This window comes from Canis lupus, chromosome 5 (assembly GCF_003254725.2).
Source record: "Canis lupus dingo isolate Sandy chromosome 5, ASM325472v2, whole genome shotgun sequence".
In the NCBI taxonomy this organism is placed as follows: Eukaryota; Metazoa; Chordata; class Mammalia; order Carnivora; family Canidae; genus Canis; species Canis lupus.
The window spans coordinates 65,504,604-65,522,591 of record NC_064247.1 but is presented as its reverse complement, the minus strand read 5'-3'; the positions used below and the strand labels follow the sequence as shown (position 1 = coordinate 65,522,591).

The window sequence follows — 17,988 nt, the reverse complement described above, 5'->3', positions numbered from 1 at the left end:
GGCTCCCTGCATGGAGCCTGCTTCTCCCTCTGCCTGTGTCACTGCCTCTCTCTCGGTCTCTGTGTCTCACGAATAAATGGATAAAATCTTTAAAAAAAAAGATATATTTTACTACAATTTTTAAAATAAATTTCAAAGGGAAACCAGTTGTTTCCCAAAGTTCTTTAACCCCCAATCTTTTTTTTTTTTTTTTAAGATTTTATTTATTTAATCATGAGAGACACACAGAGAAAGGTAGAGACAGGCAGAGAGAGAAGCAAGCTCCATGCAGGGAGCCTGATGTGGGACTCGATCCTGGCACTCCGGGATCATGCACTGAGCCGAAGGCAGGCACTCAACCACTGAGCCACCCAGGCGTCCCGCCCTCCAATCTTATTTTCACTTAACACCTATTAAAATTTTCTGTGGGAAAGTATAAGCATAGCCAGGAAACAGCAATCCAAGTCAGGCCCAGAGCCCCCAGAGTCCCTGCAAGGTCCCCACAGCCCACACCACCTCTATCCCACACACAAGCGCCCTGAAGCACTGATACACCTGGGTGTACGGGCCTTACTTCCCCATTAAGTTACATCACAGCCAATACCTGGGGATACGCACACTCACAAAACTCAGTAATTTTCATGGTTTCTCCTATAACATGATGGAGGAGGAGGAGGCGAGAGGTTACTCAGGTTACCAACTGAATGATCTCATCATTTCTCAGCTCCATCAAAACACATTCCCAGCTGACTATGGAACCACCAGCAATCCTAATTACATCCTAACATTGAACCTGGCTTTGTGAGCACCACTACTTCAGGAAAAGTTTTAAAATGTCACCAAAGGGGGGTGGGAGGTGGAAATCAATCCACATTCAGAATGGCTGCCCTCAGAGGTGCCGTAAGGTACGAAGCCATCACGATTTCAAAGACTTACCTGCAGCACGTGTAACTTCTATGTGGCCCCTGTGGTAACATGTCAAGTACGGGGAAAAGTATACCCCATTTCCTGACACTTTTTACGTGAATACAGGGACAACCTGCAACTCCATTCTGCCCAGGGGCCACCTTGTCATCCCCCACCTCTTGACAGGTGGGATTGGGGCATGGGAACTGCAATCAGCCCCCCTTCCTGAAGTGCTAGACCCCAGCCTCCACTTGGGCTGGCAGCAGCTCTAGTAAGATCAACCTCTTTTATGACAACACTAGTAATTTGTATTCTGAGGGAAAGGAAGCAAATAATTTCTCAACCAAACCAGTCTCATTTGCTTGTGAAGTTAATGCATTTCCCCTTCTCTAAAGAACATGGGATCTTTTCTCGGGTCATTTGACCTTTCCTGTTTCCTAACTCAGTGCATTCAGGGTTTTCCCTCTACCCTGCAGTGGAAAATACAAGAATTACAGGGCCCTAATCAATTGATAACAGAGCTGGAATACAGAAGCTGAGAGAACAGGAATTGACACAGAGGAAAACCAAAGCCTGCTCATTTTAGCTCATCCCACAAGTACCTGAAATCCTATAGAAGACTCTCGAATTCTTTACCTAATTTACAAATTCATTCAAAATGGCTTAACATATTTATGTTTCAAAATCACACTTGTCATTACAAAGAGCAACACGAAACTATGCCTGTGACACACACTTCTGAAACATTTTAAAAACCGAAGAGCTCACCGGGGCAACGTTCTAGTCCAGGAACTGTGATCAGCTAGACAACTTTTGAATGGCGCATCCCTGCTGAGCAACTGAGCGGGGCGACTGTGTTTCTCGTGAGAAGAGAACTCAAAAGCCTCACTCCCACTCTTCAGAAGAAAGGTGAATTTGAGGGAGTTTATCTACAATGGGAATGATTATTTTTTTTTAAATATATTTTTTAAAGATTTTATTTATTCATGAGAGATGGGGTGGGGGGGCAGAGACACAGACAGAGGGAGAAGCAGGCTCCATGCAGGGGGCCTGATGTGGGACTCCATCCCAGTACTCCAGGATCAGGCTCCAGGCCGAAGGTGGGTGCTAAACCACTGAGCCACCCAGGGATCCCCGGGAATGGGTTTTAATGAGGAAAACATTCCATGTGTCTGTCTACTGAAGAAAAACGGAGCCCATTTAAAGTGGTTTTCCAACATACACAAGAAATTCGTCAGAAGCTAGAACGAAGAGCCCTGGCTCACTTACCTTGGTGAAGGTGGGGGGCATGGTGTTTCCACGATCTGAGTCCTGGTGGCATCCAGCGTCTGGAAATGGGCTATCAGAGCTTCAAGATCTTCCTACAGGCAAACAAAAAGTCATACCTGAGACATGTTCTTAAACCCTCTCACACAAAAACCTGGGTCACCCTTCCCACTCTGTCCGACCTGCCCAGGGTCCAGTCAGATCTGGGGGTGATGACATGTTCCTCCCATTTCAGGAATACAGACTCTGACACTTGCAAAAATATTGAGACTGACCCTATAGGCAGTTTTCTCAGAAGTACACATAGATGCACGCACACTGCCTGGACCATCTCACCCAAATGCTCACAGTGTGCATAAAGAGCCTTCCATTTAGACAAGCCCTCCCTGACTTCCTGGCAGCACCTTCAACCACTTCTCACCAGGCCAGCCCTAGCCACCCCACCACACGTTTTGTTGTCTGCATCACAATGTCTGAGACTTCCCCTGCTCACGTTTTTATCTTGTTTCCACCTCCCTCCATCAAAATAACAACAGGTGAGTTCCAAGCAAGACCTGTCTATTTAGAACTGCGCCACACGGTTAGAGCTCAGCACTTATGAGCGGCAGCCATTCCGGATAAGAAGGGCTCTATTTTTACAACTGCAGAAACAGATTTAGAAGGTGCCAATTAACCTGTCCATCTGGGCAGCACTGGAACCTGGTCTTCTTCCTCCTCCCAGTCCAGAGCCATAGCCCTGCATCCACTAGTGATCACACACACACACACCCCTAGGGACGTGGGGCCTGCATCTACTAACACACACAAACACACACACACACACACCCAGGGATGTGGGACCTGTGCATCACTTCCAACCTTATTTTCCTCTGGAATGCTTACTCTCTTCCCTGTGCTCATGCTGGGATCTGAGATGTGTTCCCACCTCCTTCTTCGCTGCTTCTCCTCTCTCCCCAACCCCAGAGCCCTCACTCCCCAGTTCTACATTCCACAATGGAGGCAGATGTCCTTCCTGCACCTAAGAACACTTCCAGACCATACTGCCTATTTCCCACCCCACCTGCTGACTGCAAGCAGCATGGGCTTCCTCGGTTCCTTTCATCAGAACGCCACATTCCTCAGCCTGAACAGATACCTGCAGCCCGCCTGCCACCTCCCATGTGTGAAGTGAGCCCCCAGGATGCAGCCACTATATTTGGAATGGAGTGCTCCTTACCCTCATGAATTTCTTCATACTTTTAGTACAGCTAAACATGTCTCTAAGTGATACATGTTAATTATTCACGTTTTTCAATTTCATGTCACCAGGATCATACTGTGCATTCTCTTGCAACTTTTTTGTTCCACAAAAAAATGTCTTTGTGTAGCTGGGAGTTTGTCCAAGGTAAGCAAGCCTTCACATGTGTAACCACATTGTGGCAGTTTCCACATTTCCCCAATACGCACTCTCCTGATGACTTTACACGAAACAGCTGACTTTGAGAAGGGGACAGCATCCTCTGTGGGTATGGCCTAATGAGATGACCAGTGACCTGGAGGGTTGTTTTGAGGACTAATGAAAGCAACAAGCAAAGTCCCAGGCCTGACAGGCCCTTTCCATAGAGCAGCCACTGGCATCTCCTAAGGACCAGGAGCTGCAGAGAGATGGGAACGCGAGTAAAAACCAGCTAACGGTTACTGACTGCTTACGATGTGCCGCGCACTGTTCTAAAATGCCCCACAAATTAACCCTGCCTCTGTGCCACCACCCCACCCAGGCAACACAGTCACGATCCCTACTTCAGCTGGGGGGCTGGAGAGAGAAGGCAGCAGGGTTACCCCAGGTGCCCTGGGACCCCCACCGTTGCACCTGGTGCCACTGAGGCTGGGGGGCTGGAGAGAGAAGGCGGCGGGGTTACCCGGGAGCTCCGGGACCCCCACCGCTGCACCTGGTGCCACTGAGGCTCAGGGCGGCAGCGAGGGTCGTCATGCGCAGAGAGCTGGGAGGCGAAGGGCCTCGCTCCAGACACCCAGACGCCGAGGCGCGCCGCTGCACCCGGGCCCTCTCGCCTCGCGGCCGAGGGAAGCCCACCGGGACCCGGACCCCAGCTCCGCGCACCGCGTGGCGCCAGCCCCGCTCACCTCCTCCTTCCGCGAGCGCTTGGACACCTTTCTCTCCATCTTGGCGGCCGTCTTCTCCGCCCCGCGGCCCTTCTCCTTTTTGCCCTTCTTGCCCATCGCGCCCGTCCGAGGAAACACCTGGACTCCCAGAGAGGCGCACAGCGCAGAGCCGCGAAGCGGCGCGCCGGAAATACGCGCTCGCGGGGGTCGGGGCCGGAAGCCGGCGCGCGGAAACGCGTCACTTCCGGCCCGCTCGCCGCCCGGGCTTCCGGACCGTGGGCCCCGGGGATGGCCGCAGAGCTGGTAGGTTGCTTGGCCCCCCGCGCAGGGTTGACCCGGGCGAAGGGTCAGCCCCCCGAGCCCGGGGGCCCCAGGCGGCCCGCTGCGCTCTGGGATTTCGCCGGAGCAGCCTTAGCGCGGGAAGGCCGCGCGTAGGACGTGGGCGGAGTGAACGACCGTTGTCGGCGTTACTAGGCCGGGTCGCCGGGAAGTGGAGCGGATCGACGACCAGGTCAGGCGGGCCTGTGCGGTCGCCACGGCGCGCTCAGCCTGCAGGCCTGGCCTCGGAGCTGTGACAACTGGTGAAACGGAGCCCCCCCCCCCCCGACCGAGGGGGCCGAGGGGGGCTGGCCTGGAGGGTCACTGACCCGGCGAGGCGACCGTCGGGGACCCCAGCGGACAGATGCGCGCGCTGCAAGGAGGAGCCCGCCGCGGGAGGACCCCGGCTGCCCTGGGGCCTCGGCCCGGGCCCACAGCGACCCCACCCCCACCCCCTTCCCCCCCCCCCCCGCACAGAGCACCGCTGCTCTCCGCCGCCCTTGCTGCGGCCTCGCCGGCCCGCCCTGTGCTGCTGCAGCTCCGCCGCCGTGGCCGGGCGAGCCCACGTGTGTGATAGAATGACTTTCATTTATTTTACTTTTTTTAAGGTTTTATTTATTCATGAGACACAGAGGGAGAAGCAGGCTCCATGCAGGGAGCCCGACGTGGGACTCAATTCCGGGACCCCAGGGTCGCGCCCTGGGCCGAAGGCGAGTGCTCAACCGCTGAGCCACCCGGGGATCCCCAATAACTTTTATTTTTAAGGTTGACAGATCCAATCAACTGCTCATCCCCCCAAAATGTATAATACTTTACCCAACTCCAACCCTCGTCCGTAAACCAAGTTATTTAAAAAGAATTATGAAGTTTGGGGGAAATTATGGGAAGAGGAGGCTTCAGGCTGCCTCTTTGTCCAGCGCTGCTCGTGGATGAGACGACCATGTGTGATGATGGGGGAAGTAACCCGTTAGAGGTTTATGAGAGGAGCGATAGGTGCGCCTGGGTGGCTCGGGTGGTGATCCTGGGGTCGAATCCCGCATTGAGCCTGCTCCTCCCTCTGCCTGTGTCTCTAGTGAATAAATAAATAAAATCTTAAAAAAAAAGAAAAGAAGGAAAGCTACAGAATTTTAGGCTCAGCAGGCTCCAGAGCCTCCAGATGTGATTATCTCAGTGAGCTACAAAAGGCCAAGTCCTTGATATTGCCCCGCTCTCCTTCTAGTGCAACATGGTTTAATGCTTTTATTATCGGAAAGAGCTTGAGGCTGAGCTGGAAGACCCTTGGATATGAGTCATGGTGATTTACATGATGTTGAAATTCTCATTACCCAGACACAGAGAGGCTACGACATTTAAAATGAGATCATAATCCCAAAATAGTAAAAAGATTAAACATGGTCCTATTTTAGTGAAATCATATTTTTGAAACTTTAATGGATTGTCTTAGAGCCATCCTGAACTGTTAGTGTATCTTTTGGGTGGTGAGGCGCCCTCTGCTGTCTTCAAGTTGAAACCCAGAGGAGAAAAAGTACCGATTCAACTAACTCATTACCCTCGCCACAAATAATCAGTGTAATTGGAAAATCCTCCCAAGTGTGGTATAGATGTTTACCATCTGGGAAAGGGAGAATATTTAGCCAGCCCACCTACTACACAAAATTCTTGGGAGAATCAAGCAAAATAACGAAAAAACTTTAAAAAGTTTGGCAAAATACAAACTTAAGATGGTTCCGTGTGCTGTGAAGTCATGGTTTTGGGCTGGCTGGCAATCCCCTCATGTCACACATGAAGTGGACACGGCAGCATGTGACCATTGTGCCAAAACACGAGATACAACACGGAACTCAGCCACCAGCTTCCAGGAGCTTCGGTTCTAACAAGACAGATAAACACGACGCTCCTCATATGCTTTTTGAATGAACCGAGGAAGAGGGAAGGAGAGGGAGGGAAATCAAATGATTGTTTCACACATTCGTCCAGTGTTCTGGACATCTGAGGGAAAAGAAAATCCAGTTTCATTGCCCCATCAAGGCTGACAGCAAAATTCTTTCCTCTCTGGAGTGTGCTGTGTAATTTCCAAATATCTGGGGACCTTTCTGTTATCTTTTTCTAATTCCTTGATTTGAGATGTCTAAGGGTTTACCGCTCTCCATCTTTTAAATGCTGTTTCAGGGGCATCTTATGAATTTTAATATGTGTTGTGATTTTTCTCATTCAGTTCAAGATACGTCCTAATTTCCTTTTTGATTTCTTTTTATGTCCCCGGGTTTACTTGGAAGTGTATTATTTTGTTTCCAGATATCTGGAGATTTTCCAAAAGCCTTTCTGAAAAGTTTCACTTTTCCTTTAACTGCCTTTTTTTTTTTTTTTTTAGGATGTTATTTATTTATTTTTGAGAGACACAGAGAGAAGGAGAGAGAGGCAGAGACACAGGCAGAAGGAGAAGCAGGCTCCATGCAGGGAACCTGACGTGGGACTCGATTCCAGATCTCCAGGATCACACCCTGGGCTGAAGGCGGCGCTAAACCGCTGGGCCACGGGGCTGCCCCCCTTTAACTGCTTTTATGATTTTATCTTCATTCTTGTTGCCTTCAGCTTTACTAAGATATATTTAGATGTTACTTTTTATCCTGCTTGGGTTTGGCAGGCTTCATGAAGCTGGAGACGGCTCTACCATTTTCTCTTTAGAGGATGCTGTTCTTTCCTCTTCTGGAGCTCCAGTAAAATACATGACATCTTTTCTCTCGGTCTCTGTTTCAGGCCTCTTAACTAATCTCCATTTTCCATGTGTTTGTCGCTGCATTCTGGATAATTCTTTCTGATTTATTTACTAGTTCATGGGTCCTTCGCTCAATTCCATCGTATCTGTCTTTTTGGCAGCCCGGGCAAAGCAAATTTAGGCTAAAAATCCGAGGAAGGGCTGGGATGTGGTTACAGTACCCCAGATCTTTCCTTCCCACCCTGCTCAGTACCGAGATGGTGTTCTTGTGCCCCCCCAAGTACTGGGGGGCAGGGTTTCTTCTGCTCCATGCTCACCTGCAGGCACAGCTCATCGAACCTTAGCTTAATCTGAAGTCCTCTTAATCCTCTTAGATCCCACCTGGGCAGCGTTGGCCTTTATAAATGTTTTCCTTGCCCTTTGAGGCTGTCAAAACCAAAGTCAAGCATGGCAACACATGCTCATGCCTGGAAACAAAAGCCATTTGCAGTACCTAGTTTCAACCCAATATTTTTGCTTCTCCTTTCTGTTGGGTTCTGATGTGATGCTTTACTCCTCGGTTTCTAAATGCCTTTAAGAAGCTCACTTCAACATTTATCCAGCATTTTTAGTTGCTTTGAATGGGAGGATTGGCTCACATAACCCAGTCTGCCGTGTTACAGCCTTACTTCCATTTTTTAAAAAATGATATCTTTCACTATGTAATTAGCACATACTAATTTTTAAAATTTGGAAAATAGAGACAAGTCTAAGAAGGAAACCTCAAAGTCACCCACAGGCTTCCCTTCCACTCAGCATTTGTGGGACTTGCCCGCTGACTAATGATAAGCAATGATCTGAGCTGTCTTTCCCTCAACTGCTCCCATGTTTCAGGACCTTCTTCACCCTTCTCTCTCCCTGTCCTCTTTTTCACTGGGTCCCAGAGTATCACACGAAGATCAAGGACAGTTTGTGAGTTGTTAGATGCAAAAACTGGAGAGGAGGAAATCCCAAAATCTGGACAATAGCACAGAAGATGGAACAGACATGAACTGTGCAGGATATGGTCATCACAGGCATGAGAGCAACCATTAACATCACGTGGACAGTAGTGAGTTGGTGAGCAAGTTGCAGTAAAGCCATGGCCTGTGCATGCTACCCATGTGAGCCTGCAAGTTCATGCCCTTTTTGTGGTGACTGTCGCATCAACATTCCCAACACAGCCCAGAGGCAGCTTTTCTGTATGCAGCACTCAGAGGCACTAGATGAGAGAAAATGCAGTAGAAGGAATAGTGCATATCAGTCCCTAAAGCTAAATCTGTTTTTAAAAAGGTAAGCTCCTTTGCCAGGTTGTTAGAGACGTTGATTCTTGAAGTAACCTGGTTTTTAAAAATCCCCATAATATCACTATTTTGAGTGTCTGGCTCTTGAATCCCCAGAACTAGGTCTGTTTCCAAGCTCCATCACCTCATCATGAACATACACTGAGGGCTATCCATGGTATCCCCTTAAATTTCAGCCACCTGGCTAGGAAGTTAAATTGCACCCACTAAAACCTCCTTGCTCTCAAGAAGGGCTTCTCTGTCACTTCCTCCATGGGGCTCTGATCTCAGCCCATCTGGTGGAGGCAGGTGTTAACCCTTTACAGAAGCACAGTTGTGAAACCTCCATTCTGGGAACAGAGCTCACCACATCCTCCTCTCCTTGGCCACACTAATGAATGATGCAATTCATATAAAAGATGACCAATTGAACAAAGAACTTCTCCATTAGACTCTTGAGAGCTGGGGATCCCTGGGTGGCGCAGCGGTTTGGCGCCTGCCTTTGGCTCAGGGCGCGACCCTGGAGACCCGGGATTGAATCCCACGTCGTGCTCCCGGTGCATGGAGCCTGTTTCTCCCTCTGCCTGTGTCTCTGCCTCTCTCTCTCTCTCTCTCTCTCTCTGTGTGACTATCATAAATAAATAAAAAAAATAAAAAGATAAAAAAAAATAGACTCTTGAGAGCTGGTTCATTGTAAGACTGTTGTAATTTTGTTTCTCCTGAATGCTGAATCAGTGCATTGTTGCCTAGTTTTTCTATGACATGCCAGGAATAACAGTCACAGGATCTGATTTCTAGGTAAGTCAGGATGTTCTCCCTAATGCACTTCCTCTAATGATCCTGAGAGTACTAGAGACCCTTTGTGTCGGAAGGACCTACGTGCAGCAGCTCTCTTCCCCTAGTTGGTAATCTCCCTTCCACTGTGTCTTGTTCAGTTTTGTATCCCCAGACAAGTCAGGTTGTTTGTTGAATGTTAACAAATTATGAGTAAACGGATACCTGGATGGCTCAGTGGTTGACGGTCTGCCTTTGGCTCAGATCCTGCTCCTGGGTCCTGGGATTGAGTCCCACATCAGGGTCTCCGTAGGGAGCCTGCTTCTCCTTCTGCCTGTGTCTCTGCCTCTCTCTGTGTGTCTCTCATGAATAAATAAATAAAATGTTAGAGAAAAGTTATGAGTAAACAGTGAATGCACGAAGTCCCCTAATGGCCGACAAGGGCTGCAGCAAGTTTTGTCCAGCACAGTCAGACAAAGGGAGTATCTCAGCGCTCGGATGCTTGAGTACAGCAAACTGCCCTATACACGAATCATTGGTTTCCAAAGAGTTAAGACCCACACATTTGAAAACTCAAGTGAGGGATCCCTGGATGGCTCAGCGGTTTAGCGCCTGCCTTTGGCCCAGGGCGTGGTCCTGGACTCCTGTGATGGAGTCCCACATCAGGTTCCCTGCATGGAGCCTGCTTCTCTCTGCCTATGTCTCTGCCTCTGTCTCTGTTTCTCTCATGAATAAATAAATAAAATCTTAAAAAAAAAAAAAAAACTCAAGTGAGATGCAGGTGAAAATAAGTCCAGTGGAAGAACACAGGGCAGATGAATGAGTTCACAGGCAAATTTTGAGAAGATGCAAATCCTGTCTTCCCTAGGAATGGACTTTTGACATCAATGGCTTGATGGTCTCATTTAATTCCAATCCTTTAAGAGATCTGCTGTCCCCTCCCACTCTGAACCACATCTCACATTTTCCTTCCTTCGTTTCTGCCCCACTTCCCTGTTTATTTTTTTGCCCTAGTCTGAGAAGGAAGGCAGAGAAATTGGCAGCAGGAGGAGACAGTTAACAGTGAAAACAAAACCACAATGTAGGTCCTTCCGGAAAGTGTGGAGGCTGACCCAAGGCAAAATCCTAGCACCAGGGATGTTTTGTGAAGTCCTGTGAGGGCCTCACGCTCTGACTCTGTTGCCGGGACCCTCCTACGGGGGCCTCTGATCCGGGCCCCTGACATCCCCTCAAAGTGTGTCTGATGTCCTAGTCTCTCAACTATCCTCTCTCTGCAAAGGGACAGCTAATGATTTTATGATGATGTAGATTACCCCATGTCCTATGTCCTTGGAGAAATGCAAAGTAAAACAAGAAGACACCATCTCGTATCATCTCATACCTATTAGAACAGCCAAAATTCAGGGACACCTGGGCAGCTCAGTGGTTGAGCATCTGCCTTTGGCTCAGATGATCCGAGGTCTTGGAATCGAGTACCCCATTGGGCTCCCAGCAGGGAGCCTCCTTCTCCCTCTGCCTATGTCTCTGCCTCTCTGTGTGTCTCTCATGAATACATAAATAAAATCTTAAAAATTCAAAATCCAGCACAGTGATAACACCAATGCACCTTTTCACATCAGTGTGTATATAGTGTCACCCTCAATACTTTCAAAAAAGTAGCAAGCCTTTATGACCAGTGCTGGGAGTCAGCTTATAGCTGCCAAAGCCCACCTCCTCCGGGACAGTAGGCTTAGTGGACACACTAACACCACAGTCTCACAGGGCCAGCCCGCCAAGCCCCTGGTGCCATCACAAGCTGCTCCATGACTGTGACTCATGCGTCTTAAAAGTGGCTTCCTGGCAGGCAAGCCGGTCTTCAGGATGTGGCTGAGGGTCCCACAGGGACTAGGAAACACCCACTGCCAGGCTGTGCGGCCTGCAGGGGGCGAACGTGACCCTTCCCAGGGAGAAGCGGCTTGGCCCACAGGCAGCCCGGCCACCTTCACATTTATATATATAAATATATATAGCCACCCAGGCTGCCCCACACTTATATTTGATAAACATAGGGGTGCCGGGTTGGCTCGGTGGGGAGAACGTATGACTTTTGATCTTGGGGTTGTGAGCTCAAGCCCTACGTTGGGCGTAGAGATTTCTTAAAAATCAGACCTGAGAAATATATATATTAATAAACATAACAAAAAATAAATTAAAAAACTAGCAAAAGTGAGAAAAGCATTACCACACTTTAAAATTACCAGGGATCGGAGCTTCTGGGTGGCTTAGTCGGTTAAGTGTCTGCCTTCAGCTCAGGTCGTGATCCCCGGGGTCCTGGGATGGAGCCCTATGGCTGGTGAGGTCAGCTCCCTGCTCAGTGGGGGGTCTACTTCTCCCTCTGCCCCTTCCCCCTACTTGTGCTCCTGTGTTCACGCTCTCTCTGTCTCTCTCAAATAAATAAATAAAAATCTTAGGGCAGCCCCGGTGGCGCAGCAGTTTGGCGCCTCCTGCAGCCTGGGGTGTGATCCTGGAGACCTGGGATCGAGTCCCACTCGGGCTCCCTGCTTGGAGCCTGCTTCTCCTCTCCATCTGCCTGTGTCTCTACCTTTCTCTCTCTCTAAGTAAATAAATAAATCTTAAAAAATAAAATAAAATAAAATAAAAAAATAAAAATCTTAAAATAAAATTACCAGGGACTGGGACACCAGGGCAGCTCAGTGGTCGAGCATCTGCCTTTGGCTCAGGTCATGATCCGGGGTCCTGGGATCATGTCCCCCATTGGGCAGGGAGCCTGCTTCTCCCTCTACCTGTGTCTCTGCCTCTCTGTCTCTCATGAATGAATACATAAAAAAATTCTTTTAAAAAACTAATAAAATTACCAGGGAATATGTGACCTGGGCATCTTCTCCCTGCCCCCGACACCTCCCCATTTCTGACCCTTGACCCTGCCTGATCCCCCCCGCCCTCACTGGGAAGTCACAGGGGTCTGCATTTCTTGCACCAATGTTCTTGAAAGGAAAAGGTGGGGTGTCTCATTTCCTCTTGGCATTAGACCACTCTGGTCTGCGGGTCTTGGGTGGCCATTGGACAGAGACAGTCTGACCCTGTTGTGGGCCAAGAACTTGGGCACAAAGGGTCAAGGGACGGGACGTCAGCGCAGATAGAGCAGCAACAGCAGGTAGAGCTTCCTTAGAGGTGAGGAACGGCCCCGGTCCTGGTGGGCCCCCAGCCAGGCCCAGGGCTATGGGACTGTGGACGCAGTGCTCACAATGAGAAAGGAGCCCGGGAGGTGAGCATCACCCCACCACCCCCACCTCACAGCCAAGTAGCCTTTAGAGGCACTTGCAGGTGGCGGTGGCCTGTGTCACACACGCCCCGGAGCCGGCAGGACCTTCGTTTCCCCTGGCTCTGGTTTCTGATGCAACACCCCTTCAAAATTTGGTCATGAGAATCATCAGCCTGCAAAGCCAGGGTTGGCCAGTAGAGGGAAGCTGGGCAACACGGTCGGCTCAGCGAGCCCCAACTCTGGCAAGCCTTGCATCATCTCCACGTGCTGTCGGAGCCGGAGACAGTCTGGCCCTAGGAATGCAGCCTCCGCGGGCAAGCCCGGTCCCGGGGTGGATGGGGGCCTCAGGGCAGGCCGGCCGCCAGGGCACCCGCGCAGGAGACGGCTGGGAAAAGGAGCTTTTCCCCGTTCGCTCTCACCTCCCAAATGAAGAATGTGTTAGAAGCCACATCTATGTTTTCCCTTTGTGTTTCCAGAGGGGCTTGAGCGCAGACTTAGCAATAGTTTCACGGGACTGATTGAGAGGAGTTGAGCCTGCAGGTGTTCACACTCCCCAAAGCAGATCATAGATTGGAGGGGGAGGGGGGTGGGGGTGGGCTTGGCTGCAGCCCTGTAACACGGACAGAATCGGGGGAGAGGGCTCCAGCCAGATCCCAGGATGTTTGGCATCCCCCGCATTACCATAGCCTAGTGTTCGTGGAAACCTGCGAGTTTGTTTGCTCAAATGCTCTGAAGACAGATGGTGCAGAAAGGATCCTGACAGAAGAGGTAAGCGACGGCCAAGGGCTCAGGGCAAAGGCTGTTGGCTTCCTCGTGACCCTGACTGTCAACATTAGAATCTCCGTCATCGAAGTGCCGTGCTCCAGAGAGGTAGCCTCGCAGCTTCCTGCAGACGACCACAAGCCCTTCTGCACGGGGCTTGCAAGGGGCTTTCTGGCGGCTTCCGCCCTCTGCACACCTGCCTGCCCCTTCCACTTGCCCCAGCCTCCCAGCACTTTCACCTGCGGCTCAATTGGGGTTTGTTTTTAATCAGATACGTGTGTGTTGTCTTGAAATAATTTTAGATTTGCTGGAAAGCTGCCAAGATAGTTCCGAGAGTTCTTGTGTGTTCATCCTGCATGACCATGGTGACTTGATCGAAACAGAGAAGGCCACAGTGGGGCATGGCTATTGGCTACACTCCAGACATCATTTGGATTTTGCTGGCCTATCCACTAATGTCCTTTGTCTGGTCTCATTCAGGATCCCAAGCAGGATTCGACACCGCATTTAGACACAGCTCACTTCTCAGTGTGCAGACCCTAAACCATTCCACCCAGCTTAGGTCCTGAGCCTGGAGGCGCCGTCTGCCTCTCTCAGGAATTCCCAGCGTCTCTTAGGCGACATCTGGCTGTGGGTGAAGGCTACTGGGGGCATTCATTTGACATTCTCCCTACACCCCCACTTCGGGCACACACACACACACACACACACACTAACCTTCCTCTAACCTTTTAGGGAAACACTGGTGTCCTTATCACTCCAGTCGCCTTGCTTTCAAGATTCTTAAAGTATCAGTCATTCACTACTTAGTATAAACCACAGGCTGTTATGCTGTACGTTGCCGAGATATGCAGATGCAGAGTCCTCTCAGATGGGAATCATCTAGAATCCAGGGTGGAGGTAGGGATTAAAGCCTCTGTGAGAGTCCCCCTCACTCCTGTGACTGTGCCCCTTTGGGGCCCTCACAATGCTCAGAGTAGCATTTCCAAGCATCTACTTCTGGAACCTTTGTGCTAGCTCCGTTTCCCTGATGCCCACCCTCCAGATGCTTCCCCAAGCCCCACAGCCAAAGTGCTGACACAAGACATCATTGGAAACTCCCTTCCATGCAGCAGGTAGAGGCTGGCAGGATGAGTTCTTGGCTCTAGGAAACAAAGGAGCATCTCTGTATAAGAATATCTTACTGGGGGATCCCTGGGTGGCGCAGCGGTTTGGCGCCTGCCTTTGGCCTAGGGCGCAATCCTGGAGACCCAGGATCGAATCCCACATCGGGCTCCCAGTGCATGGAGCCTGCTTCTCCCTCTGCCTGTGTCTCTGCCTCTCTCTCTCTCTGTGTGACTATCATAAAATAAATAAAATTAAAAAAAAAAAAAGAATATCTTACTGGAAGAAAAAAAAAAAAAAGAGTATCTTACTGCAGCCGGACCCCTCCTTAAGGCCGGTCAGCTAGCAACCTCAATGACTTTGCCCAAACACCTCCAAATCATCAGGTTCGGCTTAAAACATCAAAACATGGTAAGGTGCAGAAATTAAAATGTCTCCCAGGAGAGCACCAAGGAGGTCACAGAGCATTCGTGTCTCCTGTCCCAGGGCCACTGGGCACAAGGGAACCAGATCATCTGTGACCTCATTTGCTAGATCACTGTATTTCCTCCTGCCAGCAAAATGGGGCCAGAGCGTGGGGGGCTCTGAGCTGAGGAGCTCTGCTTCTCTGAGTCAGGGACCAACGGGACCATCCGTGGGCAGAACCCTGAGCCCACCTCTGAGTCACTCACCCAGTGTCACTAGGCCTTTGGGCTGTGTTCCCTGTGCTCCGGGTGGGGAAGCAGGGGATTCCTGTACCCCAGGCACCAGGGTCATGGGGTCACTGCCCAGCCGGCATTTGAGAGCAGCACTTGGGGCGGGTGACAAGGCTGAGGCACTGCCAGGAGAGCTGGGCACAGGGTACCTGCTGCCAGCGTGTGCTCTTGCGGTCCTGATGGGGCACCAGGGCAATGGGAGCTGGCGTCCCCATAGCTGCCCAGGCCCAGGCTAGGCCGGCTCCCCTCTCTCCCCCATTCTGCCGAGACACAGTTAATTCTAGACTGAGCTCCTTAGGTCTCCCTCCCCCCACCCCCCTGCCCCGCGCACGCTGGGCTTGCAGAATACCCCCGCTTTATTTTGCAAATCAGGGAACAAAGCACAAAGAAACTAAGCTCTGGCCTGTGGATGCAGCCAAGCAGCCAGAACCAGGGTCTGCTGCCTCCTCCCAGCCCCTGAGAGAGCCCGACTCGCTGGGTCCCAGCAGCCCAGCAAGATTCTGAACCTGGGCCCGGCACCCTCGGCCCCAGCGGGCTCTCCCCATGGCTAAAGCTCCACGTCCATCACGACTCCATCGCCTCTAGACAGAGAGACCAGAACAAACACCTTCCTGCTATGAGAAGTTCGGCACTCAACCCAGAGAGAATAAACTTGTTCTCAGAAGCACACTCGGCAGGGACGCCTGGCAGGCTCAGCGGTTGAGCTTCTGCCTTTGGCTTAGGGCATGATCCCAGAACTCTCTGGATCCAGTTCCCCATCGGGCTCCCTGCAGGGAGCCTGCTTCTCCCTCTGCCTATGTCTCTGCCTCTCTCTGTATGTCTCTCATGAATAAATAAATAAAATCTTGAAAAAAAAAAAAAAGCACACCAGCAGCTGGGTCATGGTGACACGTCAACGCAGGCTCTGACCATAGCAGGTGTAGTACCATGGCTGTGCAAGGGAGGCCGTGGGTGCGAGGGGGCAGGGCTGCATGGGAAGTCTCAGTACCTGCTGTTGTATTTTGCTGTGAACCTAAAACAGCTCCAAAAAATAAAATCTATTAAAAACAACAAAAAAGCAAACCTCTATAGCTTTTCCTCTATAGCTGCTGTTCGCACTGTGGGCTCTGGTTTCTGTGCCCTTGGGCTCATGTCCTGGCCTTGCTGTCCTCTCCATCCACGGCAGGGCTCCCCTAGGCAGGGATGTGGTTTACAGGGTGGGCTGGGGTCCTGTAGCCCCCATATGCAGGCAGGGCCTAGGCAGCCGTCTGGGCCTTGAGAGCACCCCTACTTCCCACCCCATATTCATCTGCTCAGGCTGCCATGAGCAAGGGCCGCAACGTGGGGCTTCAGCCCACAGATGTTCATGATCTTCTGGGCCCCTAGGCTGTGGGCAGGGGTAGGTTCCTCTCCCCTGAGGCCTCCCAGGGTCTTTCCTCTGTGGACACATGTCCCGGGGTCTCTGTGGTACAGATTTCCTCTTCTTACAAGGACATTAGTGAGATTTTGGATTAGGGGCTACGCATAATGACATTTAACCAATCACCTTTTTAGAGGCCCCGTCTCCAAATACGATAACTTGCTGAGGAACCGGGACTGAGGTCTTGGATACATAAATTTTGCAGAGACACAATTCTTTTTTTTTTTTTTTTTAAGATTTTATTTATTTATTTATTCATGAGAGACAGAGAGAGGGAGACATAGGCAGAGGGAGAAGCAGGCTCCCTGAGGGGAGCCGGATACAGGACTCAATCCCAGGACCATGAGATCACAATCTGAGCCAAAGGCAGATGCTCAACCACTGAGCCACCCACAGGCCCCATTGGAGACCCAATTCTTGGCTTGGGAGACACGTGGTCTCTCTTCCTGTGAGGTTGGGGGCCGATGACGCTCAGTACCTTTATGCAGTCTCCACTAATTGCATCACTTCGCTTTCATCAGGAAGTTGGAAGAGCCCTGCAAACGGACCTCTCTGTAAGGCCGCATCTACTATTGGTTGGAACGCAGAATAAATTCTCAGTTCTTTCTTTCATTTACCTGGTTTGCAAGATAAAGGGTTGGATCTGTGTCATCCTCAACGTGTGATCAATCTGTTTGCCTCTTACACAAGATTCAGGCACATTCTGGGGGCTTCTAGATCAGTGCAATTCTTAACCTTTTTTTTTTTTAATTTTTTTTATTTATTTATGACAGTCACACAGAGAGAGAGAGAGAGAGGCACAGACACAGGCAGAGGGAGAAGCAGGCTCCATGCACCGGGAGCCTGACGTGGGATTCGATCCCGGGTCTCCAGGATCGCGCCCTGGGCCAAAGGCAGGCGCCAAACCGCTGCGCCACCCAGGGATCCCAGTGCAATTCTTAACCTTAAGGAACATCAGTTCATCCCATCTTCAGCCAGCAGGAACACCCCCACCAGGGCCTGCAGTCTCTGAGGCCCCAGTAGCTGGCATGTAAGATGTTTCAGACTCACCTATGCCCAGACCTGGAATGCACGATTTCCCCAAGCCCCGAGGTCTGGAGTCAAAATGGTATCTTAAGACCACAGTCTAGGGGCACCTGGGTGGCTCAGTGGTTGAGTGTCTGCCTCCGGCTTGGGGTATGATCCTGGGGATCATACCTGCATTATCTGTACAATAGATGCCATGGGATCTCACAGCCCCTCCCTCAGCCCTAAAACTTCAAGTCACTAGACACTCACCAACATCCTGATGGCGGCATTCTGCTGTGCCGTGGTATGAAGCCTAAGAACAGTGGGTTCTTGTGTGGTGGCAGCACCTCTTATGGGAAGATCCATTTTGCTGGGTATTAAGTCTCTGGCTCCAGTTT

General features: G+C 50.7%; 1 protein-coding gene across 4 annotated transcripts in view; it reads right to left on the bottom strand.

Annotated features, from left to right (window-relative positions):
• Window positions 1–4,461, bottom strand: part of KLHDC4 (kelch domain containing 4) — a 57,436-nt gene extending 52,975 nt beyond the window's left edge. For 2 of the 4 annotated variants that reach the window (XM_025427062.3, XM_025427060.3), the window contains exons 1-2: window positions 4,273–4,461; window positions 2,155–2,246 (exon numbers count right to left, since the gene is read on the bottom strand). In XM_025427062.3, coding sequence (XP_025282847.1) covers window positions 2,155–2,246; window positions 4,273–4,368 — 188 coding nt within the window. In that variant the 5' untranslated portion in view covers window positions 4,369–4,461. Of the gene's footprint in view, window positions 1–2,154; window positions 2,247–4,272 lie in introns of those variants that run through there. The other 2 variants (XM_025427061.3, XM_035715766.2) reach the window with 2 other exon arrangements.
• Window positions 4,462–17,988: the final 13,527 nt, after the last annotated feature.